At 50.6% G+C, this 27,570-nt stretch overlaps 2 protein-coding genes across 5 annotated transcripts in view; one reads left to right on the top strand and one right to left on the bottom strand.

The window, feature by feature from the left end:
- SLC12A5 (solute carrier family 12 member 5) overlaps nt 1-17,893 on the top strand; it is a 31,672-nt gene extending 13,779 nt beyond the window's left edge. For 2 of the 3 annotated variants that reach the window (XM_017877914.1, XM_017877913.1), the window contains exons 9-26: nt 404-574; nt 883-981; nt 1,126-1,183; nt 2,216-2,390; nt 3,016-3,134; nt 3,475-3,573; nt 4,592-4,711; nt 5,118-5,222; nt 7,097-7,265; nt 9,151-9,346; nt 10,433-10,602; nt 11,053-11,184; nt 12,689-12,796; nt 13,924-14,046; nt 14,139-14,338; nt 14,672-14,686; nt 14,939-15,072; nt 15,283-17,893. In XM_017877914.1, the coding sequence (XP_017733403.1) occupies nt 404-574; nt 883-981; nt 1,126-1,183; nt 2,216-2,390; nt 3,016-3,134; nt 3,475-3,573; nt 4,592-4,711; nt 5,118-5,222; nt 7,097-7,265; nt 9,151-9,346; nt 10,433-10,602; nt 11,053-11,184; nt 12,689-12,796; nt 13,924-14,046; nt 14,139-14,338; nt 14,672-14,686; nt 14,939-15,072; nt 15,283-15,374 (2,285 nt within the window). In that variant the 3' untranslated portion in view covers nt 15,375-17,893. The remainder of the gene's footprint in view (nt 1-403; nt 575-882; nt 982-1,125; nt 1,184-2,215; nt 2,391-3,015; nt 3,135-3,474; nt 3,574-4,591; nt 4,712-5,117; nt 5,223-7,096; nt 7,266-9,150; nt 9,347-10,432; nt 10,603-11,052; nt 11,185-12,688; nt 12,797-13,923; nt 14,047-14,138; nt 14,339-14,671; nt 14,687-14,938; nt 15,073-15,282) is intronic. The other variant, XM_017877915.1, reaches the window with a different exon arrangement.
- An 847-nt stretch (nt 17,894-18,740) lies between these two features.
- NCOA5 (nuclear receptor coactivator 5) overlaps nt 18,741-27,570 on the bottom strand; it is a 30,463-nt gene continuing 21,633 nt past the window's right edge. For both annotated transcript variants that reach the window (XM_017877907.1, XM_017877906.1), the window contains 5 exons: nt 26,634-26,770; nt 24,873-24,999; nt 22,835-23,034; nt 21,116-21,436; nt 18,741-20,657 (listed from right to left, as the gene is read on the bottom strand). In XM_017877907.1, coding sequence (XP_017733396.1) covers nt 20,068-20,657; nt 21,116-21,436; nt 22,835-23,034; nt 24,873-24,999; nt 26,634-26,770 — 1,375 coding nt within the window. In that variant the 3' untranslated portion in view covers nt 18,741-20,067. The remainder of the gene's footprint in view (nt 20,658-21,115; nt 21,437-22,834; nt 23,035-24,872; nt 25,000-26,633; nt 26,771-27,570) is intronic.

The raw sequence follows: 27,570 nt of genomic DNA, 5'->3' as shown, positions 1-27,570 counted from the left end.
GGGGAGAGGGAGCAGTGTAGGGCAGGGTGTCAGAATTGATAATGGTGCCATTTACTGAGATATAGGATGCAGGAAAGGAGCTGGTTTGGGGTGGGTGGATGGTGAGATGAATTCGGGACACATCAACTCAATCTGAGTTGGGTCTTTATGTGCCTATTTACTCCACTAGATTGGACTATTTGATGGTAGAGACTGTGTCTGATTAGTCTGTGAAAGCTCTGCACATGGCCTGGCCCAAATCAGGAGCTTAGGAAATGTCAGTGGAAATGAAATAGAGCTAAGGCCAGGGAGAATGATATGGGGTTGATCTTGACCCTGACTTTTTGCCCCCTCCTGACTCCTGGTCCCAGAGCTCTGGTCCCCTGATGGCTGGCCTCCCCCTGAGCATTCTGTCTCCCCACAGAGAACCTCTGGAGCTCCTACCTGACCAAAGGCGTGATTGTGGAGAGGAGTGGGATGACCTCGGTGGGCCTGGCCGATGGCACTCCTATTGACATGGACCACCCCTATGTCTTCAGTGATATGACCTCCTACTTCACCCTGCTGGTTGGCATCTACTTCCCCTCAGTCACAGGTGAAGGGGAGCTCAGAGAGGGAAGACTCTGCCTGGGAGTGGATGGGGAGGAGAGAGTCGATGATGATGCTGGGAATTTCTTAGTCCAACAACCCCACCATGTAAGCAACCCCAACATTTCACTTCCCATTGGAGAGATGAGGGAATTAAGGCCAGGAGAAGCCAAGTAACACGGCCAAGGTCTCACACAAGCCAGTATGTTAGGACTAGATCCAGGCTCACTGACCCTGAGGGTGGTGCCCTTTTTTCTCATCTGTCTGGTCTCCTGTGGCCCTGGCTTCAGTCCTAGCTGCACTTCTGTTTTGCAGGTATCATGGCTGGTTCTAACCGCTCTGGGGACCTGAGGGATGCCCAGAAGTCAATCCCCACTGGCACCATCCTGGCCATCGCCACCACCTCTGCTGTCTGTATCCTGCACGGCTGCGCTGGGACCACCCTCGGGGGAGGACTAGAGGGAGGGCAGCTGAAGTTGCTGCTTTAGCTGCTGGTGCAGGAGGGGTGGGGATGGGGAGGACTGAACCGTGGGGATTCTCCTTTATCCTCTGCTGCAGACATCAGCTCCGTTGTTCTGTTTGGGGCCTGCATTGAGGGGGTCGTCCTGCGGGACAAGTAAGATAATTGGGGTTGATCCTATTCTCGGGGAGGGGTGGGTATAGAAGGCTGAGTTCTGGGAAACAGACCCATCAGGGGGTGCTGGGACCTGTGTGAGGGGCCTGTGGGAGGGAGGCCATGGGGGTTGCTTGCAAAGTCCTCTTCTTATATTTCATCCTCCTTCTGTCACTCCAGTTCAAGAAACTTGAATGGTGTCTCATTTCCTTTAGGATAATGATACTTTCCTTTTCTTTAAAATGGGTTAATTCAATAGTGTGTCTAACATTTACTGAATGTCCATGTATTGGTCACATAGACAGGAGTGGTATTTATCTGTGCTCTCTCTGAGATTCTGGAGGCAGCGCAGATAGATAACACATGGTTTTTGTACTGAAGGAGCTCTTTTGGGTGGGACTATACTGGCCAACAGACTTTAAGTGCAGTCGGTAGGGGCGGCCATATAGGAAAGCCTGGGGGCTTCAGTCCAGTCCTTAGGGGTCTTCCCAGGGAAGTCTTCTCAGAGGAGGGGAGGCTGGAAGTGTCTTATACACTTTATCTCACTTCTCCTTCCTGCTTTCAAGGTTGAGCAGAGATTAGGTAGCTTGGAGGAAGGGCATTCCAGGCAATGGGGAGCCAGGGTGGAGGGGAGAAATGTGTGCGCATGCCTGCAGCTGTAAGTGCTGTGTGTCCTGGAGCACTCACGTCTGAAGGGCATGGGCACACACAACTGGCCGGGTGGTGTAGGGGGTCCTCTCAGAGTCACTTTCCACTGGTACCACCAGGCTCCTGTAAGGGAATGCAGTGGGGGACATGGGGCTGGGACCTATGCTGGAGCCAGGCCTAGAGGCCTGGTTTTCAGTATCAGGAAATTAGAGATTTATTTTATTAAGGAAAAAACAGTGGAACATTTGGGATTCTGCCTCCCCTGTCACCCTTACAGAACTTAGTCCTGTGGCAGGTACACAGTTGGTTCTGTAGTTGATATGGAGAACTGCCCTGGAAATCCAGGTGGCACTGCTCACCTGGCATCTCTTGTCCACATCATTCCAGGTTTGGTGAAGCTGTGAATGGTAACCTGGTGGTGGGCACACTGGCCTGGCCATCTCCGTGGGTAATTGTCATCGGATCCTTCTTCTCCACATGTGGGGCTGGGCTGCAGAGCCTCACGGGGGCGCCACGCCTGCTGCAGGCCATCTCGAGGGACGGCATTGTTCCCTTCCTGCAGGTCAGTGTGGGAGAAGAAGAGCTTACCCTCAGTAGACTAGCCAGGTCCCTGCCCAGAGAGACCATACAGTGACCCAGGGCCATAACCAGCCTTAGACTACCTCCTGGGCCACTTCTGCTCTGCACTCCACTGAGAAGGATGAGTGTGTCTTACTTGGGATTTGGCCCATGGTCAGTGCATCCCTTGGAGCATTGTCTGCTCTTGGGGAAAAAATAAATGGCCCTGTTTTGGCACAGTGGTTGGTTGGAGACTTGGGGAGGCAGTCAAAGGGCAAGAAAAGGGTAGCTTTCACCATGGTGCAAAAAAAAAAGACTGATGGAGCACAGGGTCGTGGTGGCTTGCTGGCTTCCTGACAGCTCCTCTCCCATCTGGTCCTCTGCAGCTGCTTTCCCCCTCTGGGGATCATTTGAACTTCATTGCACTGGGGTGCTGATGTCAGGGTGGGCAAGATGCGGCAAAAGCCTGTTATCCATTTGTATTCTCCTTGAGAAAGAGAAATGCATCTTCTCCCTGCCTCCTCATTGGTGATAGGATTCCTGCCTCTATTCCACTGGTTCCCAAGACTAGGGGAGAGGGCTGAGAAGTCCTTGAGGTCTCAGTCCCATGATGATTGCTCTGTCCCCAGGTCTTTGGCCATGGCAAGGCCAATGGAGAGCCGACCTGGGCCCTGCTCCTGACTGCCTGCATCTGCGAGATTGGCATCCTCATTGCATCCCTCGACGAGGTGGCCCCCATCCTGTCTATGTGCGTGCCTGACTTCTTGCCCTCCCCACTGGCTCAGGGTGTTTCTCTATCTGAATCCTGCAGCCGTTACCCATGACAACCCACCCAGACACTTTAACAACCCCAGGAAGTTCCCCACTGGTTATAGAAGCCCATCGTTTGTTATAGAGAGATTCATCCACACGTGTTATCAGGGTGTGTTGTAAGGGTATTTGGCTTCAAACCCCTTGCTAAGCACCAGAGCATGATCTGGCCACCTCCTGACTTCTTGTCCCCTTTCCCTCTTTCTCTTCCCATGCTGCTGTTTCTGTTTCTGCCTCCCTTTGCATCTCTGTCTCCCCTGGGCCTTCCTGTGTTCCAGGTTCTTCCTGATGTGCTACATGTTTGTGAATCTGGCCTGTGCGGTGCAGACGCTGCTGAGGACACCCAACTGGAGGCCACGCTTTCGATATTACCATTGGTGGGTGTTCTGTCCCCACACTTCCAGTGAACCACTTGCTTACTTCCACCCCACTCCTTACCTCACTCCAGTCCATCCCCTCTGGGTCTAAGGACCCCAAATGTGAAGAGGACATCCTTTTTTCTCCAGCTTTTGTTGACCAACTCACATGAGGAAGGTCCTGGAGAGGGTCTCCTAACAATCATAAATAATAACATAGCAGCATCACAAGTGGTCTTGGCTGGAATCTCTCTTCTGTCCGTGATGCCCAATAGCTCACAATGTAGCAGGGAGGCTGGAAGTCAGCTGGCCAGAGTTCAAATCATGACTCTGCACTTCCTAGCTGTGAGACCTTGGGCTGATGATGTAGCTTCTCAGAACCTCAGTTTCCTCAGCTGTGAAATGGGTATGATAGCTGCACCTGCCTGTGGGTTCTTGTGAGGACTACAGTACATAGCAGATGCTCATTGCACAGGGGCTACAGTTTCTCTCATTATTTTCCTCTATGGCTCTTCATCCTCACAATAGGCCCTCGGTGGCAGACAGAGCAGAAATGATCATGCTTGTCCTACAAAAGGAAACTGAGGCCCAAAGAGGGAAAGGGACTGGCCCAAGGTCCCCCAGCAAGAGTGTGGCATAACTGGTCTAGAACCAGGGCTGCCCACTCCTGTCTGGATGCTCCAGCTTTGCTGGTGGCCTTCTCCTGGGAGGACCTGTTTCCACTCCCCCGAGACCCTGGCCTCAGAACACACCTGGCCAGGCCTGTCTGGCAGGGTCTGAGGCACAGGGACAGGGTGGTGTGGGGTGTCAGAAGTTGGGCAGGGCATTGGGTGGTGCCCTGTCCATGGCTTCTCCTTCACCCAAAAGGTCCCATAGCTCCCTGATTCTCATGGGGATGATGGTGTGAGCTCCCCTAGACCGGCCTGTCACCTCCTAGGTCTTTCCCATGCCCTGCCCCATCTCCCTCTTGCTGTCTAAGCCCCGGCTTCAGCAACAACCCTGCTGGGGCTCAGAGGCTGGGTCTCTCCACCTTGTCCAGGACCCTCTCCTTCCTGGGCATGAGCCTCTGCCTGGCCCTCATGTTCATCTGCTCCTGGTATTATGCACTGGTGGCCATGCTCATTGCTGGACTCATCTACAAGTACATTGAGTACCGTGGGTGAGTGTGGGGAGTGGAGGTTGGGGTGGCTGGGGAAGGCTAAGGGGTGGTGGGAAGGAGAGGGAAGGGGTCATGAGGCATTAGGGTGGTGAGGGTGAGATGAAGCAGGGAGTGGGAGAGGATGGTGCTGGAGCAGAGGGAGAGGGTGATATGGGGTGACATTGGAAGATGGGGGGTTGGCAGAGCCTTTGAGAAATGGACAGGAATGGTGAGAGAATGGATTTAGAAGTGATTTTCCAAGGAAACTTAGCCAAGGCTTGGGTGAGTCTGTTGGCAGGAGTGATACGCATGTCCTTTCTGAGCCTGAGAGATGACTCTGCCCTGGGGTAGCCAGTGCAGTGTAGATGGTTCTCCCTGCCCCCTCCTGGCTTTCTGCCCTCACGTGATCCCCGTTCCTGGCTCCCAGGGCAGAAAAGGAGTGGGGCGATGGGATCCGAGGTCTGTCTCTCAGTGCAGCTCGCTATGCCCTCTTACGCCTGGAGGAAGGGCCCCCACATACCAAGAACTGGAGGTAAGTGGTGAGGGTGCAGGTGTGCATAAGTGTGTGTGTGTGCATGTGTACAAGGCACAGGAGATGGGGGGAAGGGAGCAGGGCCTGACTTATCCTGCTTGGTTTGTTTTGCTGAGTTGTGCCCTAAAAGCCCAGCCTTGTCTGTTTCCTCCCACCTGCAACACCGAGGCTGAGTTCCAGACATTTGTCCTCTAACCCCACCCACCATGCTAGCCTCCTGAGCAGCCATCCATTCATTCATTTCATTATTTCCATCATTCGTTCATAAAACATGAATGCCTGATGTATGGCAAGTCCCCTTCCAGTCTCTGGGGATGTAGGAAGCTAACAGTTTTGTGGAGAAAGACACACATGGGGACAGACAAACATCAGATCAGGTAGCATTTGCTCTGAGACAGGTGGAATCGTTCCCTTTGAGAGTTATAGGGGTTCTCAGGCATCTCTAGATTAACGACAATTCCTCCATTTTATTCACGTGAAAATCAGGGATGCCGGGCGTGGTGGCTCCCGTCTGTAACCCAACAGTTTGGGAGGCTGAAGTGGGTGAGTGGGTGGATCACTTGAGGCCAGGAGTTCGAGACCAGCCTGGACAACATGGCGAGACCCCATCTGTGCTAAAAATATAAAAATTAGCCAAGCGTGATGGCGTGCACCTGTAGTCCCAGCTACTCAGGATACTGAGGCAGAATAGCTTGAACCAAGGAGGCAGAGGTTATGGTGAGCTGAGATTGTACCACTGCACTCCAGTCTGGGTGACAGAGTGAGACCCTGTCTCAAAAATAAAATAAAACAGGCCAGGTGCGGTGGCTCAAGCCTGTAATCCCAGCACTTTGGGAGGCCGAGATGGGCGGATCACGAGGTCAGGAGATCGAGACCATCCTGGCTAACCCGGTGAAACCCCGTCTCTACTAAAAAATACAAACAAACAAACAAACAAACAAACAAAAAAAACTAGCCGGGCGAGGTGGCGGGCGCCTGTAGTCCCAGCTACTCGGGAGGCTGAGGCAGGAGAATGGCATGAACCCGGGGAGGCGGAGCTTGCAGTGAGCTAAGATCCGGCCACTGCTGCACTCCAGCCTGGGCGACAGAGCGAGACTCTGTCTCAAAAAAAAAAAAAAAAACATAAATAAAATAAAATAAAGGGAAATCGGAGGTCAGAGGGGATCTCACAGGTCACAGAAGGCAGATCTGGAGATGGAATCCTCACACCCCACCTCTTAGCCCTGGGTGCTGCATGCCCAACCCCTCATTCATCTCCCTGTGTTTCACCTTGCCAAGAGTAGAGCCTGGAACCCTGACCTAGGTTAGGGCATCGTTGACTTGTCTTTGCCAATGTCTACTAAACTGGGCTCCCAGAACCTGGGACTCTGTATTATTTATCTGTGAATTCCCAAATGCTCAGCACATGGTCTAGTCCAGAGTAGGTGCTTACAGAATGCTACGAGGTTGATGAGTGGTTGGAGGACTAAGACGGCTAAATGACTAAGGAAAGGGATGCGTAGACGGGTGGATGGGCAAGTGTATGTACATGTGGGAGGGCAAAAGGGCAAATTGATGGATGTAAGAATGGATGATAGGTAGGTAGATGTGTGGATACTTGAGTGAATAATGCATGTATCAGTAAATAAATATGCATATGAGTGGATGACTGAAGGATAAAATAGGTGGGTGGGTGGTTGAATGGATAGATAGGTGAGTGAGGTGAATGGAGAGATGGGTCGGTGGGTAGATGGATGGATGGGTGGTGCGGGGTATAGGTGGATGGGACAGATGGTTATAGAGGAGAGATGGTTAGGTGACCTGGTGATGGGTGTATGGTGTGTGGGTGGTTGGTTATATAGTATATGGATCATGTGACTCTGCACTGTCTTCAGGCCACAGCTGCTAGTGCTGGTGCGTGTGGACCAAGACCAGAATGTGGTGCACCCCCAGCTGCTCTCATTGACCTCCCAGCTCAAGGCAGGGAAGGGCCTGACCATCGTGGGCTCTGTCCTTGAGGGCACCTTTCTGGAAAATCATCCCCAGGCCCAGCGGGCAGAAGAGGTGAGCAGAGGCCCTGGTGGGCTTGGGAAAAGGTCAGGACACTTAGGAAGACAGTCTCTATCCTTTTGTACTTTTCCTTCCTCATCACCTTCAGGATCAAAGGAGGTGCAGGGATTTCTTTTCTCTTCCTTAGAGGAAGAGCCTAAGGGCCTAGAGAGTGAGTTCTTTAGAATTCAAATCACAGAGTGAAAGACCATCAGAGGCAGAAGGGCCCATTTTATGGATAAGGAAACTGAGGTTTAGAGAAGTCAGGTCCTATGTCTAAGGACAGGAAATGAAGATTCAAATTAGGACTCCTTGAACTCCTACTCTAGACTCCTTCCTGCCAAAGTATAAATCTTTCAAGGTGATTTCCCAGCTTTGGACTCTTGATCCCTACAGTTTGGGGTTGACAAGGTGAGTATCCACATTTGATACAGGAAGAAACTGAGGCCCAGAGAGGGAAAGCTGCTTGCTGAAAGTCACAAAGCTGGCGGGAAGCAACATCAGGATTTGAACCCAGGGCCCTGCTCTGTGTCACCTTCTCTTGGCTCTACCTACTAGTCCATGCTTATGGAGCAGCCTACAGAGTCAATGTGGGCTGTGGTGGCCAGTGTCTGCCTTAAGCACACAAAGAGGTGATTGGATCCCAGGGATAGTAGAGGAAGTAGGTTTTGTCTGAGGGTCAGGCCTTTCTCCCGTCAGAGCTGTGGCTAGCAGTGGAGAGAGAAAAAGGGGCCGGAGGGAGCAGAGGTGAGATGGGGAGGGGCACCCCTGATGGCTTGCGACAGTCGCTGCTTCTGCCTCACTGGGCTGTTCACACCGATCTATCAGGGCCCAGAGCTGGAGGCCTTGACTGGTCAGTTCCATTCAACACGCGGTGGCTGAGAATGTGCAGTGCGCCAGGCGTTGGGCGAGGCACAGGGGAGATGGAGATGTTCAAGACCAAGTCCCAGCCCTCGAGATGTTCACAGGCTGGTGGGGAAGACAGAGCATACACAGAAGGCTCTCAGACCCATCGGATGTCGATAAATACTGTTAGAGTTAATAATATCAGAGTCGTACAATGTGTTGTGTTTACGATTCCTCAGGCAGGATACTAACTAAGCCCTATGTGCATGATTACATGTGGTTCTTCCTATTCCTAAACAAGGTAGCTGTCCTGACCCTTTTTTGACAGATAAGAAAACCAAGACACAGAAGTTAGGCGACTCACCCAAGGTCACACAGCCAGGAGGTGGCAGAGATAGGAATTGAACTTCTATCTCTTTGACTTAGGGGTGGTGGTTAAGAGTGTGGGGATTGGAGTCAGACTTCCCTGACTTGAATCCTCACAGTAAAACTAGCTGTGTATCCTTAAACAAATCTTCATTTCTCCAAGCCTCAGTTTCCTCATCTATAAAATGAGAGTAACAAGACTATTTCCCTCGTAGTGCAGTTTAAATGAGGTGCCCTTAAAATACTTATGCTACTTAGAAAGATTGCTGAAACAAATTGTCTGGCTGTGCAGAGAAGCCCAGTTTAATTCTGGTCTGGATGGGAGTGGTATCTGAAGACAGCGACATTTGAGCTGGGCCTGACAGGGCATCATGTACAACTTGGCAGGGGCGTGTGTCAGGGTTGTGGTGGAGAGCATGTTGGGCAGGGGGGCTGTGTGAGCAGTGGCAGGGTGGCAGAAAGTGTATGGTCAGATCATGAAGAACCTTGATTGATCAACAAGGAATGGGGCACAGAGATGATGGGGAGCCATGTGCCATTCTGGAGCCAGAGACTGACGTGATCAGAGCTGAGCTTCAGGAAGACTGGGATGAAAGGAGGGGAGAGATGGGAGGGAAGGAGGCTACAGTGGGCCCAGCCAGGGCCAGGGAGGCCTGAGGCTGGCCCTTGTCTGGTCCCCCTCCCCTAGTCTATCAGGCGCCTGATGGAGGCAGAGAAGGTGAAGGGCTTCTGCCAGGTAGTGATCTCCTCCAACCTGCGTGATGGCGTGTCCCATCTGATCCAGTCCGGGGGCCTCGGGGGGCTGCAGCACAACACTGTGCTTGTTGGCTGGCCCCGCAACTGGCGCCAGAAGGAGGATCATCAGACGTGGAGGAACTTCATTGGTAACGCTGTCGGGCGCTGGGGACGGAAGAGGGGTGGGGCTGGGGGCAGTAGAGGGGTGGAACTGGATTTCCACTCCTTTGGGCTGGAGGGGTTTCCCAAGCCCTGCATGCCAAGTGTGGATTCAGCATATGCAGGTGACAGCAGTCAAGGTTGGCCACGTGCCAGCCACTGTGCTGGGCGCTGGGGACTCCGCTGTGAACGAGACTGTCTTGGCTCCTGCAGCGCTCACAGGCCCTGGGAGGAACACAGTGCAGGGCAGTGGGAAGAGTTAAAGCTCTGAAGTCACAGAGGCTGGGCCCGCGTCTCAGCTCTGGTCCTTCCTAGTTGTGTGACTGTGCACACGTGACTTACTCCCTCTGAGATCAGATTTCTTGGTAATAGTAGGTAATAGTGTATATAATAACTAATGTTTCTAGAATGAGTTCTGTGTGCCAGCAAGTTGAGGCTTTCTCTAATTCTCTCATCAGTCCTAGGAGGGCTCGGCATTGTTATCTCCATCTTTTTTGGTGTGAAACTGAGGCACAGAGAGATTAAGAAGTTTGCTTCTGCAGGGTTCAGTGGCTTACACCTGTAATCCCAGCACTTTGGGAAGCCAAGGCAGGTGGATCGCTTGAGCTCAGGAGTTTGAGCTGGGCAACATGACAAACTACAGAATAAAGGAAAAAGAAATTTGCTCCAAGTCACAAAATGGGAAAGCCAGGTTTTGAACCAGCCCAGAGGCTACACTGTTAGCTCCAAGCTATTCTGTCTCCTTTAGAAGTAGATCATAGTTACAAGGTGTTGGGAGGATTCATTGAGGTCATACATGATGGATTCTTAGTAATCAGAAAGGGTAGGTGGTGTTATTGCCATTTGACAGGTGGGGAAACTGAGGCCCAGAGAGGTTGAGAGACTTTCCCAGATCTAAACAATAAATATATGATGGGGCCTAAGTGATGCTGGTTTTCTGACCACTCAGCCCATGGCCAAGGCCACGTGGAGTGGGGCAGAGTGCTGGGTGCCAGGAGCCCTTGTGGCTGCTGCTGGGTGTTGGGAGAACCGGAGTCACTGTTTCCCCCTCTGGCCCTCTCCTCGGCCTCCCTCAGAGCTGGTCCGGGAAACCACAGCTGGCCACTTAGCCCTGCTGGTCACCAAGAACGTTTCCATGTTTCCTGGGAACCCTGAGCGCTTCTCTGAGGGCAGCATCGACGTTTGGTGGATTGTGCACGATGGAGGCATGCTCATGCTGCTGCCCTTCCTGCTGCGGCACCACAAGGTGAGTTGTGTGTGTGAGTGTATGCATGTGTGAGTGTGTGTATGCATGTATGCATTTGTGTGCGTATGTGCACAACTGCAGGTCAGACTCATGGGCTCTGGTCAGGGTCAGCTTCCGTGTCCTTCCTCCCCTATAAACTCCTGGGAACAGGATCCGCTGACCTTCTTCATTCTGAGATGTTAGGAACTGGTGGTTTCTCCTCTCGCAGGTGCACTGCTGTAAGGAGAGCAATGCTTAGCCCAAGCCAGTGATGCTTTCTTTAACGGGGACCCTCAGACCTAAGCAGGGAAGATTTTGTAGAGAGTGGCCCTCAAGACAGAGGATTTGGGGTCTGCATGTATGTGTGAGGAGTGGGTGGGAAGAGGGGAAGGGTGAGGGGACGGGGTCTGGCCCTGGATCTCCTCATCACATCTGGGCTGGACCTTTCTGAATCCCCTTCACCGCCTGCAGGTCTGGCGAAAGTGCAAGATGCGTATCTTCACTGTGGCCCAGATGGACGACAATAGCATCCAGATGAAGAAGGATCTGACCACATTTCTGTACCATTTACGCATCACTGCGGAGGTCGAGGTGGTGGAGATGGTGAGTCCCCAGGAGACACCACTGGGGTTCCACCTGGCCCTCTTTCCTCTTGGCCCCAGCACCAAGTAGGGCAACTCTAACACCCATCAGCTTATGATGCTAGATCCCTTCCCCCTGATCCACCTCTTAGCCTCTCACATATTCAGCCATCCCTCTCTTCTCTATAAAAATAGCCATGTCTAGTGCTTATTATATGCCGGGCACTGTTCTATGCACTTTATATGTATATCAATTCCAACAACAACCAATGAGATAGATACAATTATCAGCATTTCCATGTTACAGATTAGGAAGATGAAGTGCAGAGTACAGTTATGCATTCATTGCTTAACAACAGGGATATGTTCTGAGAAATGTGTTGTGAGGCGATTTTGTTGTGTGAAATCATAGAGTATACCTACACACACCTAGATGGTACAGCCTACTACACACATAGGCTTAGTGCTCTTAGGCTACAAACCTATACAGCATGTTACTGTACTGAGTATTGCAGGCAACGGCAACACAGTGGGAAGTATTTGTTTGTCTAAACATATCTAAAGCCAGGCGCAGTGGCTCACGCCTGTAATCCCAGCACTTTGGGAGGCCAAGACGGGAGGATCACGAGATCAGGAGATCAAGACCATCCTGGCTAACATGGTGAAACCCCGTCTCTACTAAAAAATACAAAAAATATTAGCTGGGCATGGTGGTGGGCACCTGTAGTCCCAGCTGCTTGGGAGGCTGAGGCAGGAGAATGGCGTGAACCCAGGAGGCGGAGCTTGCAGTGAGCCAAGATCGCACCACTGCACTCCAGCCTGCGTGACAGAGTGAGACTCCGTCTCAAAAAAAAAAAAAAAAAAAACTAAACATAGAAAAATTACAGCAAAAATACAGTAATCTTATGGGAAAACCATTTTATATGCTTTATGTGCAGTCTGCCATTGACGCACATACAATGGTGTTATTTGGCATGTGACTGTAATTTGCCCAGTAACACACAGTACATGGCAGAGGCAAGATTCAAACCCAGACAGGCTGGCTCCAGAGCCTGTGCCCCTGGTGATTATCCTGTAGAACTTCTTGTGCAACCATCCTCTCAATTCATGTGTCCATCCACCCATCCCTCTGTGTATTCATTAATCTACCTATGTATTCATTAAAGTATTCATTCACTTACTCTCCCATTCATTCTTGCATGTATTCATTCATTGCTTTGTTCCTTTTCTTCTTTCCCATCTCCATTCACCCAGGTGATTAATTAATCCACTCATTCATTAGTTCATCCATTCACATGCCTGGGCTGAGGAGGGAATGAGCTGCCTGCCTTGCAAGAGCATTGCCCTCTCTGCTCCATCCTTGCCTCCTACAACCCTTGATAAAATTAATGATTGGGTAGGGAAGCCCTAGGCTGCCAGAACGAAGGGGGCCTTCCTTCCTTCCCTTGGCCTTTCACTTGGGCTCAGACCTCATGCTTTTCTCTGTGTCCCTCTCCCGACCCACCAACCCCAACCTCTGTCCACAGCATGAAAGCGACATCTCAGCTTACACCTATGAGAAGACGTTGGTGATGGAGCAGCGCTCCCAGATCCTCAAACAGATGCATTTAACCAAGAACGAGCGGGAGCGGGAGGTGAGGTTGCCCTGGCTGGCCCCTGAGAGCCTCAAATTGCTGCCAGTTCTGGGTCTCAGGTTTAGGATGGCTCAGGGCTGACACTCCTGGCATTTCAACTTCACTCTCATCTCCCTGATTCCCCCAACCACACCTCCTGATGCTGATCTCCCAGACAGCAGGAGTACACACTGCAGCTTCACCACCAACCTCCCAGCCAGGAGGCAGAGGGACTTTGGCATGGGTGACAGATCTGCTCTGTATGTGATTTATGGGGCCTGAGAGAGAAGAGTGGATGCTAAATACATATGGATGATGAGTCCTCAGGGGTGTGGGCTGCCAGTGTGAGGGACAGGGCTCATGTAGAGACCCTCAGAGAGTGGGTAACAGATGGGTGTTTAGGGATATAACTGATGTGTGGGAGTTAGGGGCAAGTCCCCTAGGGTGTAACTGATGGAATCTCAGGGGTAATGGTGATGAGCCCCCCACAGGGTGTGGGTGTAAGATCTTCTAGGTGTGGGTGATGTAGAACCACCAGACTATGGATGAAAGACCCACCCAAGGGAGTGGAGTCCTTGGGAAAATGAGTGGTGCTACCCCAGCTGGGGACAGAAGGGCTCCTGGAGGTGGGTGATAAGTTGCCCAGGGAATGGGTGGCAATCCTACATGTGAAGGTAATAGAACCATGGGTTATGAATCTCCCAGGGTGGGTAATATATTTATCAGAATGTGGTTGATGGATTCTCAGGGGAATGAGTGATGGGTACCACTTTGAGCTGGGAAGGATGGATCCTCCAAGGCTGAGTGTTATCCAAGGGAGGTAGTAAAAATGGTAAAACATGGCATGGCCACTGACCAGTGGACTGCCAGGGCTGACATTGGGCCATAGTGCTAGGACACAGCATTGCTGTGCCAAGGTTAACCCTTTTGTTGCCAGATGGTGGGGAGGTCTGGGGTTCTGGAGAGGAGGTGGGGCAGGCAGATCAGTGGTGCAGTAGCTATTTGGTCTCAAATCATAGCAATATTTTAACAACTGGTACAGTTCCAGAAAGTGCATCCTGGCTGAACATCATCTCTAGTGATAGCTCTTTGCAGGGCATGGGTGGTGACTCCCAGCAGAGCTGGCACCAACCTGTGTCACTCCCTAGATCCAGAGTATCACAGATGAGTCACGAGGCTCAATCCGGAGAAAGAATCCAGCCAACACGCGGCTCCGCCTGAACGTCCCAGAAGAGACAGCTGGTGACAGCGAAGAGAAGCCAGAGGAGGAGGTGTGCAGCTGGGGTGGTTTGGCTCCAACCAGTGGGAGCAGAGCCCTTGGCCTCCAAAGGACTCACCTGCCATCTCTTCATTCATCCCTCAGGTGCAGCTGATCCACGATCAGAGTGCTCCCAGCTGCCCCAGCAGCTCTCCATCCCCAGGCGAGGAGCCTGAGGGGGAAGGGGAGACAGATCCTGAGAAGGTGCATCTCACCTGGACCAAGGACAAGTCGGTGGCAGAGAAGAATAAGGGCCCCAGTCCTGTCTCCTCTGAGGGCATCAAGGACTTCTTCAGCATGAAGCCGTACGGGCCTGGGGGCTAAGGGCTGGGGGATGGGAAGAGCTAAAGGGTCTTGCTCCCCATGGCAGAGCAAGAGAACAGAAGGCATCCTGGTCTGTCAGCCTGCAGACCCAGTTCAGACATTGTCTTGGTTTCCCCATCTGAGGACTTAGGGGGTTGGGCCCCGTTGCTAAGGCTCAGAATTCCCAGTTGCAGGCAGCAGAAAGGTGAAGGGTGTGGGGGCTGGCAGAGCAGGACTCAGGGCAGGTGACCATGGCCCCAGCCTCCAAGTGTCTTCCTCTTTTTCTGACTCTGCTCTTTTTCTTTCTCTCTTTGCATCTCTTGTGTTTCCTGAAGAGAGTGGGAGAACCTGTAAGTGCTTCAGCATTTTTTCATTCTCTCTCCTAGGATGGCCAGGGTCCCTACCCTTCTCTATTGTGAACCCCTAATTGGTGCCATGACCTCTGGGATCTCTGAATAGCCCAGCCTGGAGAGGTTTAGGATTGGTGGTCCTGGGCTTGCAAGAACCAGTCCCCAGCAGCCCAGTTTGGGCTGGAAGGGCGACTGGCTCCAATCTTCTCTACCCTCGGCTCACGCGGTCTCCACTCCTCCTTCCTGCCGCAGGAACCAGTCCAATGTGCGGCGCATGCACACGGCGGTGCGGCTGAACGAGGTCATCGTGAAGAAATCCCGGGACGCCAAGCTTGTTTTGCTCAACATGCCTGGGCCTCCCCGCAACCGCAATGGTGACGAAAACTGTATCCTGGAATTAAAATTGGGGGAAAGAGGGAGGTGGACGTCAGGGAACCTGGGTCCTCTCTCTGGGATGGAAGAGCTGAGCTGTTCCTGCCTCCGGATCAGCACCTCGGACAGGGACACGGGCGCGAGAGGTCCTGTGGCAGCCGAGCGCGACCCCAATTTCGTCGGGAGGGAAGGAGACCTGGTCTTTCTCCTTGACCGGCTTTCAGACATGGAATTCCTCGAGGTCCTCACAGAGCACCTGGACCGGGTGATGCTGGTCCGCGGCGGCGGCCGCGAGGTCATCACCATCTACTCCTGAGAGCCAGGACCTGCCACTCCGGCCCGAGCGCGCCCGGCCCGCGGCTCCGGAGCCCTCGCCGCGCCCCCCGCCGCTGTCACCGTTTACATACAGACCCTGTGCCCGTGTCCTGGCCCCTTATCCCGCTGCCTGAAGCCCGGAGGCCACGCCTGTCGGGGCTGACTCGGAGAGGGCGCCCCGCCGCGCGCAGACCAGAGCTCCTCAGTGCCCGGTTGGCCCGTGGGTCTGCGCTGCCCTTTTTCTAAGGCCGGCCTCGTCTCGCCGAAGGAGACGCTGCAATAAAGGTTGGGAGAAGGCGCGGAAAAGAGAGGAGCTGGGGCCTTGGGGACCCCCAGGTATTCCATGCGGCCCATTCCTCCCCTTCTCACGCCCGCCGCGGTCCTCGCTCTGCGCTCCTCCAGCGCTGCTCCCTGACTCCCGGCGGCCCGGAGGCACGCGGGGTGGGAAGGCCGCGCTCGCCGTCTCCGCCGCCCCTTCTCGCCGAGCCGTGGGGCGCGGGCGGCCGAGCCTATACATAGTGTACAGGAGACATCGCGTGTATTTTTAACGTCCCCATATTTATGTGACTAGAAGCGCAACAGACTTCTCGCCACAGTCGAGCTCTCCCGCTGGGGGCACTGCTGGGAGACGGAGGCCTCGGGAAGCTGAGTTTTCCTTGACGTTCAAGTTTGAGAGCGAAAGTGCTTTAGGCCCAGGCGGGTGTCGTAGTGGTCTAGTTCCCTCGACACCTCCGTCCGGCTCTCGCCTCTTCGCCCTTTCCGCGCACCCTTGGCTTCCCACCCTCCCCTCCAGTCCTTTTCTGAGATGAGGTGAGACAAGGGTCCAACTTTTCCTGGATTCGCCTCCCGGCGGATGTGAGCTTCCACTGCGGCTGCAGAGACGCGCGCAACCTCTTCTCATCGGCTCTTATGCAAGTTGGGGCCAGGATAGGGGAGGGGCGCTCCTCAAGGGGAAGAAACAAAGAGGCCCGCGCCCCACCGAGGAAGCCCCGCCCCGGTGCCTTTGCTGGGGAGCAGGCTTCTCTCCTCAGTTGGCTTGTCGCCTGCTCCCCGTATCCCATGGCTCCTCGCCAAAGACTGAAATTGTGGAGCTGGAGGGCGCCCCCTCCCCGGAGTTTCCTCCCTGGGACAGGTGAGGGAGGAGGGGACCGATTCTGGTTTAGGGGCCGGACCCACTGGGAGGCCCCAGAGCCGCCCGTGATGTTCCCTCCCGCGTCCCCATCTGGCAGCTCCTGCCTCGCCTGGGGGACCCAGCCGCCTTCTCCGTGCCCTGGGGCCGGGCCTCGCTGCTTAGCAGCGGCCTCTAGCTCCGCCTCCCGGGGACCTGGGCCTGAGGGAGGGCTGGCGTCTCACGCGCTTTATCCTTAGCGCCTGTCTGCTCTCCTCTAACCAGGACCCAGGGCCTTTGGCTTCCCCAACTCGTCCTTGGCGCTTCCGCCCCACCAGCCTGGTCTGAGCGTTGGCCCGGTTCCCTTCCCCTAAGGCACGTTTCTAAGGGGATCAGGCACTGCATGCTCGTTCCAGCACCATCTGGGACTGGGTACAGTACCTCCAGCCCCAGGGCCCTGACCTGCGCACCTAGATAGACATCTCACCCACCTCCCAGAGCTGGGGCCACTGAGTACTCCTGACCTCACCACCTCTTTTCCTTTGAGCCCAAGGCAGAGCTGGAGCTGGCGCCACCCAGACAGAGTCAGGTGTGGCTGGGGGTAGCTTTGGAGGTCTGCCCGTTACACCAAGTGCCCTCTGAGATTCGATCAGGGGACTGGATAGATTCTTTCAGGTAATCAGGAAGCTGGAGGTGTTAGACACCAGCCCCCTGCATCCTTCAGTAGACTTGCCTCTGAGAACCACAGCCAGGTCCTGCCTTCTGGGGGCCTGAATATTTCAGAGCTGACGTGGTGGGCTGTGCAGAAGGGGGCTGTATCAACATCAATTAGGGAACCAAAGTTGCACTATCTGGGCCCAGATTGTCTGGTTGGCAAGAGCAAAGTTTCCGTTGATGAGACAGACATCCCACAACAAAAACCCAAGTTTTCTGTGCTACATGTGCAATATTTGTTATGAATGTTATAACAAGTCATTCATCAAGTTATCTTTATAATCACTGTAGTTAGATGTTTCATGTCCATTCAAGTGACTTTTATTCTGAGTGCAATATTTCAATAGCTTTGTAGTGATAACTAGTGTTGCTTTTGTTTTAGACGATCTATGTGCAGGGCAATGCAATGAAGTTGAAAACCCTTGTAAATAGGAGAGGTTGCAAACCAAATCAAGAGTATTTATTACTATTATTACTATTATTATTAGGCCTGCCTTTAATTTTCAGTGTAAGTGTTCAGTATTCCGCATCCTGCCTCAGTATTGATCTTGTGTTCTTTGTGCCAATATGAAAGGGAGAGGTTGGTTCTTTCCTTTCTTGTTGAATGCTCCCATTTAATGCTTTATGGCTTTTACTGTATTACTTTTTTAGACTCCCGTCTGCACAAAATGCAATAAAAATAATTTTATTATACCCTTCATGGCCTGAGATGTGCTGTTTAGACACTCCAGGGGGCCCTTCAGGAGGACCCCACACTCTTAAATCAGAAACACTGACCCCCCCACTGACAGAAAAGATGGGCTAATGGTCCAGGTCTGGTGATCTAATTTATCTACCGATAGCTCTGGGGCCCTGGCCTGGAGGGCAGTACTAATATCATCTCCTAAGAGACTGGCAGGCACTTACTAGGTGTCAGGCCGCACTGGCATCTTCTAGGAGGTAGTGAGCACTTTCTAAGTATACGTGTCAGGCTGCACTGATATTCCCCAGGAGGCAGTAAGCACTTACTGGTGAGGCTCAGTGCTCTCGGCACGTTGGTCCCTAACCCACCGGAGGCCTATGCCACCCACTTCACCACACCCCACCCAAGCTATTAAATGCTCTTCAAGGCTCCTTCAGGTTCTATGAATTCTGCCAACTCCTTGCACAATGGGTAGAACAGAGGGTGGCAACTGAAACAAAATGCAAACAGGACAAGGCCCCCCCGACCAATGGCCACCAACCACAAATGGTCTCATCACATCCTGTTTTCCTTTCCTAGAATAAGAGGACAAGGCTGCTGACATAATGAATGTCTACCAGAAGCAGGATGTTGAACACAGCACTGTAATTAGCCAATTGGGTTTTGCTCTGGACTGTTTAATTAAAGCCTCTAACTAGGTGAGCCACCTATGAAGAGAAGGCATGGTTCAGAGGTTTGAGGCCGGATCATATGTGAGGACAAGAGGGGACAGACAAGAGTCCTCGAGACAGGAGCCCTCACCTCTGACTTGGGGAAAGCATCCTGCAAAGAGCATATTCACATCCAAGAAAGATGAACATAGCTTTTACTTTTTTCATTTTAATTAAAAAGTAATCATTTCATTTTATTAACAACACAAGAGTTCCAAAGAGGAAAAAACAAAAAACCACTATATAACACAAACAGGTCAGAACATAAAATGCTGCCATTTGGGGACCTTGAATTTTGAAACCATTGTTTACTTAACCACTGGCAGGGACTCAGCTGAAGTCGCTGCTCCCCCTCACCCCTGCTAGAGGACCTCGAGATCGATCCACAGGGCTCTACTGAGCATAAACCCTGGGGGGAGGGCAGTTTCCCGGGGCTCCATTTAGAACCACAGCCAGAAGCCCTCCCTCTAACAATTTCATTCTGGTGCAAAAGTCATGAACAGCCGCCTATCTCGAGAACACGTCCAGCTACCAGAAGTCTGACATCAAAGTGGTCCCTACCTCCTACTGCTCAAGAAACAGAGCAAGAGTCTAGACAAAAACAAGAGCCTGGGATTTTGAGCCAAAAGCCCAAAACAAATCACTGAAGAAACGAGTGTTCATGGCCGGAGTCTCAGAATCGACTCCATGGAAGTGCCGCTGGAGAGGGGGATGCTGACAGAACTGGTAAGGGGGAAAAGTGGTGGGGCCCAGATTCACAGTTTGTGGTAACTGCTGCTGACTGGAGCTGTTCAGTTCATTGGAGATCTTCCAATGAAATGAAAACAAAAAAGAAAAGAGAAAAAAAAACAAAAAACAACCTTGGCTCAGGGAGAAAAATTCTTTTTTCTGTGGCTGCCATGGCCATTCCTCAACAATCCAGAGTGGCTGATTTATGAATCCTCAAGCAGACCCCAAACCTGTGGGGTGAGGGTATGATGACACTGTGCCTGCCAAGGCCAGTTTGCTTTTCTTCAACTCTAGGCAGGAGTTGCAGGCAGGAGCTTGAGCTCTGGTCGATGTGTATGAAGCTGGAAAGTCTTGGTAGGTTCACAATGAACAAAGGTGGTGCCTACTGACATGACAAATGCCATTCCATACTTGGCTAGCTGGGCCTGGCTCCAAATCCAGTAGATACAGGGACTGGAGAAACCCCATCAAATATAAGCCCAGACACCTGTACTGCCCCAGTGACCCCCGGAGATATTTATTTTCTACAAAAAACAAAACAAAACAAAGATACAGCCCCAAATGCAGTATAAACTTTGTAAGGAATAAGCAACACAGCCTTGGGCAGAAGAGAGAGCAGGTGGTAGAAACTGATGACACTCGATGCCGGCCTGGGAGCGCAGAGAACATCCTCCAAACAGCTCTATTTAGAACACAGTAGTGGGAGGAGGCCAGGGGATGAGGGGACTGGGAAGAGTTGAAAGATTTAGCCTCAGTAATGCCTCTGGTAAGATCCCATGGGGGCCTGTGGCTGCCCCATCTGTGCCGTGGTCTGGCTAACCAGGTGGGAGAGAGCAGGGCCACTCTGGATCAGGGTATCCAGAGCCTTCTGTACACTTGGATTGTCAAAGTTGATACCTGTGGAAGACACGGGCCTCTGGCTAGCCATGTTGCTAGCAGGTGCCAGGCGACTGGAAGGCTGGCCAAAAAGCCCCTGGGAAGGAGCCCCAGGTCTGGGGCCCATGTTCTGAGCAGATCCTCCCTGTCCCAAAATGCTTGGAGGCTGATTGCCAGAGGCCTGTGATCTTTGTTGAGGCTGGCTGTTTGGTGCTGTGGAAAAATTCTGGTTTGGGGTGTTTCCGGCAGCAACCGAGGGGGATGCAGAGCTGCTATTGGCCGTCACCGTGCCACTATTGAAGAGGCTGAGGATTTTGGCCTGAAGCTCTTGCTGGGAGGTGGGGGGTGCAGATGGAGTGGGTGTAGCAGAGGGGAGCACTTGGCCGCTCTGGAGCGGTTGGGAGCTTGGCTGTGTCTTCAGCGAGGCACCCGAGGTCGCCCCGAGTGGTTGGCGGGAAATCGGGCCTGGAAGACAGAAGAGGGAGGTATCTGGTTCAAAGTACCCCCCAAGGGCAGGAGGCCTAGCAGCCAAAGGAAGAACAACAATCACTGAGTCACATCAATCATACAGTACACAGACTACAACATCAATTTTCCAAAGAGGCCGCTTCATGATATGTGCTGTTTACAGAAAACAATAGGCTAGTTCCCCTAGAGAACTGCTAAAAAACAAAAGGGCATCCATCCTGGCTACCAGGGAGCCAGCAATACTAGTCAATCCACCACATTAACTACAGGGATCAGCATTCAGTACCCAAATATAAAGTTATTATTAACATTATATTAGCATGGATGGCCCAAGGGATGGACTTATTTCCCTTACCCACTCCAAAGAGCCCTAGGCCTGACACCCTCCCAACAGAGCCTGGGGATTAGAGAAATGCAGAGTCAGAACTTCACCTCGGCCCTGCCACGTAGCTCACCAGGCAGAGAGTCGGTGCTGCTCCTCATTAGCCGCTCCTTCCGCTCTCGCAGGTAGTTGATGATCTTGTCAGTCTCTTCAGCAGTGAGGTACCTGTTGTCTGCCAGCAGGTTAATGAGACTCTGGATGGCTGGAGGGTGGCCCCCGCGCACTCCCTCCTCAGGGCCTCCTCTCTCTCTTTCCTGCAGGATGGCTTCATCGGCCATCTTGGCTGCCTGTCTGGCAATCTCCTCACGTTCCTTCTCCCGGCACTCATTCTTGTAGCGCTCATAATTTCTGGCCACCAGCACCATGGCATCTGCCTGGGGCATGTTGCGATGCTCTGTAGGAGGAAATGACATGAATTATTTTCTTCCATGACATATTTAAGTGCCCACCTGCTGCACTCTGTCAAGTCTTTCCTAACCTCATACCAGCAAGAAAATAATTTTGGTGACAAAAAGCCTTGAGATTGAGAGTGGGGTGGTGTGGGGAGAGAGATGAAGGGCAGGAAGGGAAGTGAATGAATACCTTTGGTGGGGACATGCACCTTTGTATACAGCTGGTTCTTTGGGGGAATTCCTAGATCACAGACTTGTAGTAAAAACCAAAGAAACATGACAGCCTCCTGCAGATTCAAACAGACCATGCGGGGAACAGCTACGGGAGGCAGGCCCAACAGGCTCTAGACCAGCAGCAGGAGGCCAACAGGCCCCTCTGGAAAGACGGGCTCTCCACTGTGCTCCTCAGGACAGAGCCGGCCTACTATTTTTTAATTCAGCAGTTCAAAAGTCATGGATTAAGATCAAACTGTGACCCTAAATAACCTCCACTCCTCACCCATGGGCAACATGGTTTACTGGGTAGTGAGAGGACTCCTCAGAACTTCTGTCCTCACACATCTTGAGGACTATTCCTCAGACAAATGACCCATTGGAGATCCTTATGTAATTGTATGGTTAGGGGGGTAAAGGGTGAAGCAAACAGAGATCCTGAGTATAGTGGGGAAAGGGTTAAGTCTGTGCTGTAAGAGCAAGGAGCAGGGTTTCAGCTGGTGGAGTCTTAAATCCTCTGGGCTCAATGCATGAAAAGTTACTTCTGAAAAGGACTTCGAGAACTGGGCCTGGGCCTCTATAGGGTCAGGGCCTCTTAGTCCCTCTGGTTACTTCTCATAGTCCCTTTGGTTACTTCTCCAGCACACTTACAAAAAGGACCCTAAATGCCTATTATATTCTCTGTCCTCCATTAGAAAGCTGGGCGAAGCAAGGACTTTGTCACATTCAGTGGAGTACATGACAGAGGTGTGCTGGAGCCAGATCTCAGTGGCAAGAGCCAACTGTGTACATTTCTTTCCAACTCTCCCTTCAGTGACTTCATGTTGGTGGCTTAAACTGAAACATGGTGGAGTATTTACACCATGGAGATTAGCAAATGTTATAAATGCCCTCCCCTCACACTGGAACTTGTTGTTAAACGTGTGCCAGCACACCACTGTATATACCTGGAGTTAAGTATAGTGTAACAGAGAGCCAGGCTCAGAACTGTATCCACTAAGAAACTATCAGATAAATAAATGACTATGCAAGACTCTTCCATGGTACTTAAGAGAGGGGCCCTACCATACATGAACTGAGATATAAGAGTCATTTGCCCAAAACCTGCTTCTTCTGAGTAGGGCATAAATGACTAATAATGGACTAGTGACTACCTCTGGTATTTTGACCCACTTGGGCCTCTGTACCTTGCGGGGTTCCAAACATGATGTTGACTGTGCAAGAGCGGTGAATCTGGTGTTGCTGGGTGATGACAATAGCAAAAGGAGAACCTCCCCTGCTAACATCCTCCAAGGCTTGCGACAATGACACCTCTGTGTTAAGGAAGATCAAGTCCACTACCATGCCCAGGTCTCGCACCTTCCGCCCCACAGACTCAGCATAGTCTCTGTAAAAACAAGTAAGATCCAGGTGAGCGACCAACTCCAAATCTGCATTGTTGTGTCTCAAGCCAGTTGTGTGTGTTCCTATCGAGAACTCAAATCCTAGTCCACCCCACTGCCATATTGAGGATCCAAGGATCTAGACCAATACTCTCTCTCTACCCCGGCTCAGAACGGCTGTGACTTGCATGAGGTCACAAGAGAAGTTGCCATTAGCACAGTATGATACCCAGGTCCCTCTCTTGATTCTGTAGTCCAGTGGTCCTTCCTTAACACCATCCTCCTCCCTAAGACTTGTGGCACTTATCTCTTTTTGGGTAGGCTGCATAATACAGTGGGAAAATCATGGGCTTTAACGGTAGAAACATGGGTATGGATCCCGGTCCTTAACATTTATTTGCAAAGTTGTGAAGCTTAAGCAAGTCCATTTATCTCTTACAAACATCAGTTTCTTTACTAATAAAACAAGAGTAACATGGCTCAGTTCATATGTCATTTCTTTGACCTTCCCTCCAATCTAAATTAGATCTCTGATATTCTCTTCTCCTAGGACTCATCACCTGTATGCTTTTGTTACCTGCCCCATTAGGGTGTAAGCTCCACCAGTGGAATGAGGCTATACAGCCCCAGTACCTGCCATCCACTATACATATAAAAGATTTGCTGAATGAATACTCATTTTATATGATTACTGTGAAGATTAAAAATAATTTATGTAAGGCGCCTAGTATGGGGTAGTACATAAAGTAGGTGCTCAGAAAATAACAGCTATTATCATGTGTCCAAAAACAGCTCTCTAGAGTTAAAAGCAGCATCTATCACTGAACAAGACAGCCAAGAGCCTGTGAACTCTGCCGACTGCTTGGTGTCTCAACACCTATTTCCCTAGTCACTGCCTTGAAATTAGCTCTTTAACCCCAAACTGCTAGAAAATACATGAAGTTATTTACTTAGTACCACCTGGGGAAAGGGAACATAGCTACAGGCAAGCCTGTAAGCTGCTATACTCCCTTCTGCTTCTCTGCTCTGCCTCTTCAGGGAGAAAATGTAAAACAGGGATGCAGTGAAACAATGCTATGAGCCCTAGCTTGGTAACATGGTCATCTAACAGTTCTGCAAGGCCATGGCACTTCACAAAGACTTGGTTCTTGGCTGACAAATGCAGAGACGTGTCTCCCAAAGTATTGGGCATTTGGGTTATCCCATGAAGGGGTTATATACTACTCTGCTTGACCACTGTCTACACCCTCTTCCTTCCACTCTCAGTCTGCATGGTTCCACAGGGCTAATCCCACCTCTAGCTCTTGGGATGGGAACATGACTTAGCCCTGGCTAATCAGAACATCTAGCACCCCTGCCAAAGTGACAAGCTCAGGGATGGGAAAGTGAGTCACGTCAATCTAAGAAGAATTGCAGAACTTCGGGTGGAAACACTGGGAAAGAAAAGCTCTCTTTCCACTTGGGTTGCTAAGCTAAGAAGACACACGTTTAGGGCCAGCGCCATTCTGCCTCTTCAAGCACAAAATCTGCCTGAGAACAAAGGCAAATCTGAGGAAAGCAGTGCTTAGAGACTAACACAGAGACCAAGTCTTGATGACATGGTCTGACCCTTGATGTGGCCGTGCCTCAACTTCCCAGTTACTTTCTGCTTAAATGAAAAATGTCCCTTTTGGGCTCAATTTGAATTGAATTTTCTGTCACCTATAACTGAAAGAACCCTGACTAACAAAGCACAGCAATGCAAGAATACACAGCTCAAATTCAATGAATAGAGGTGCTAAACAGGGGCCTGAATTTCTCTGACTCTTTTCCTTACTGGGGAGAAATATTTAAGGGTTCTTACTTTGTCTGTTTGTTGACGACAATCACAGAACAATCAACGGGCCTTTCCGCATCAAAGCGTCTCTGGATTTCCTCAAAATATTGACGATAAAGCTCTTCTCTACGCCGTTCCTCACGTTTCAAACGCTCTGCAAGACACCACCAGGGTAAACTGAAATAAGGACTGGACCCTTCTATAAAAACAAGCCACAGGCCTCATTTTAAATCCTGAGCTACTTGTAGGCAAAGGTCATCTCTGAATCAATCCTTTGGTCTATCTCCTAAGAACAGCCAGCATTAGTATTTTTTACTATTAAAAATTAACCAAAATGTTATGGCTGGATTAAAGGGCACGGCGATTTTTTTTTGAGATGGAGTCTTGCTCTGTTGCCCAGGCTGGAGCGCAGTGGTGCGATCTCAGCTCACAGAAACCTCCGCCTCCTGGGTTCAAGCAATTCTCCTGCCTTAGCCTCCTGAGTAGCTGGGATTATAGGCGCCCGCCACCATGCCCAGCTAATTTTGTATTTTAGTAGAGACGGGGTTTCACCATGTTGGTCAGGCTGGTCTCGAACCCCTGATCTCGTGATCTACCCACCTCGGCCTCCCAAAGTGCTGGGATTACAGGCGTGAGCCACTGCGCCCAGCCCAGGGCATGGCCATTTTAATGCTGCATCTGATACTTACTGCCAAGCTGCTCCGTGGGAAGGCTGGTACTAATTTACACCTCCACAGAGGTAGATCATCTAGTACCTATTTCTCCACACCTTAGTCAACACTGAGTACTGGTATTCTTTTTAAGTCTTACCAACTTGACAGATAAGAATAGTATTCATTATTATTCTAATCTGCATTTTTGATGACTTTTTTTGAAAAAAAAAATCAAGTAGTAAAGTTTAAAATTAAAATTTTGAAAGTTCTTTTTTTAAAAGAAAAAATCAAGTAGTAAAGTTTAAAATTAAAAAATTAAAATTAAAATGAGGTTCTTAAAGATTTCAACTTAGCCAGGTATGAAATAATTTAAGAAACTTTAAAGATGTATTGAGAAAACCAGGCTTTAAAAGACATATTTGTCTTCATCTAAAAAAGAGATGCTGTTAGGTAAAAGTTATACAAAACCAAAAGCCTATTTTGCATAGATAATGCAGATAGTCAGTCATAGTTATCTGGTCAGCAAGCAAAAAACAAGCACTTAATGTCTTCAGCTCCAATCTTTTGTTCATTTGTCTCTTTTTTTTGAGACAGGGTCTCACTGTCACCCGGGTTGGAGTGCAGTGGCACAATCATGGCGTGCTGAGACCTCAACATCCTAGGCTCCAGCGATCCTCCTGCCTCAGCCCCCCGAGTAGCTGGGACTACAGGTGTGCAGCACTGCACCCGGATAATTTTTGTATTTTTTTGTAGCGATGGGGTTTTACTATGTTGCTCAAGCTGGTCTTGAACTCCTGGGCTCAAGTGATCTGATGGCCTTGGCCTTTCAAAGTGCTAGGATTACAGGTGGTGGCCACAGTGACCAGTATTTTGTTCATTTCTTATCGCTGGAATTTCATATTTATTTCTTCTTGTTGGATGTCTAAACCAGATGATGGTACTAATTTGCATCTTAAAAATCATTTTCAAGCCAAATGCTCTTTACCCACTAATAAGCTAGTTGTATTTCTTCTTTTCATACACTGCTTGGCCAAGTCACTAGCCCTTTTTCAGATGGGGTACTGGCTATTAATTTCCTTTCTCTTTTGTAAAGTGTTCTATCACTAATAGGAATAGACTGTTTCAGCTACTTTACCTTTTGCACGAGACTGACTTTCTGGGCCTGGAGGGCCTCGTCCATCAAAGCTATCTCTGTAACGGTCAAAATAAGAGTCATCCTTTCTCCTGCAATAGTCATCCATTCGTAGGTATCGGTCATAAGAGCCTTCTCTCCTGAAAAGTTAAGGAAATTTTCATAATGATAAAACTGTGTCCTATACTGAAAAAATCATCTAGTGAATTCTTTGGGATTAGACAAATGAGGTTTATATCTGGGACTCACTGCATATCAGCTCTGTGGCTGTGATAGAGTTAACCTGTCTCACAAAATGATGGGAGGGGATGAACAGAGATGATGTACACAAAGCACTTAGCATAGTCTTTGGCATATATTAAATGCAAAATAACTGGCAGGAATTATTGATATTAGTTTTGAGGAAACATTACATGTCCCTCCCTTGTGCTTTTTAAAATTATACTTAAATGTATGTAACAATAATTTGCCATTTTAACAATTTTTATTTATTATTTTTATTTTTTATTTTTTAGTAGAGACGGAGTTTTGCCACGTTGCCTAGATTGGTCTTGAACTCCTGAGCTCGGGCAATCCGCCGACCTCAGCCTCCCAAAGTGCTGGGATTACAGGCGTGAGCCACCGTGCCTGGCCTAACAATTTTTTTTTTTTTTTTTTTTTTTTTGAGACGGAGTCTCACTCTGTCGCCCAGGCAGTGGCCGGATCTCAGCTCACTGCAAGCTCCGCCTCCCGGGTTTACGCCATTCTCCTGCCTCAGCCTCCAGAGTAGCTGGGACTACAGGCGCCCGCCACCTCGCCCAGCTAGATTTTGTATTTTTTAGTAGAGACGGGGTTTCACCGTGTTAGCCAGGATGGTGTCGATCTCCTGACCTCGTGATCCGCCCGTCTCGGCCTCCCAAAGTGCTGGGATTACAGGCTTGAGCCACCGCGCCCGGCCTCT

Source organism: Rhinopithecus bieti, unplaced genomic scaffold (genome assembly GCF_001698545.2).
Source record: "Rhinopithecus bieti isolate Rb0 unplaced genomic scaffold, ASM169854v2 scaffold_10347, whole genome shotgun sequence".
Classification (NCBI taxonomy): Eukaryota; Metazoa; Chordata; class Mammalia; order Primates; family Cercopithecidae; genus Rhinopithecus; species Rhinopithecus bieti.
Note: the sequence above shows the minus strand (reverse complement) of the source record. Positions and strands in the feature narration are given on the sequence as shown.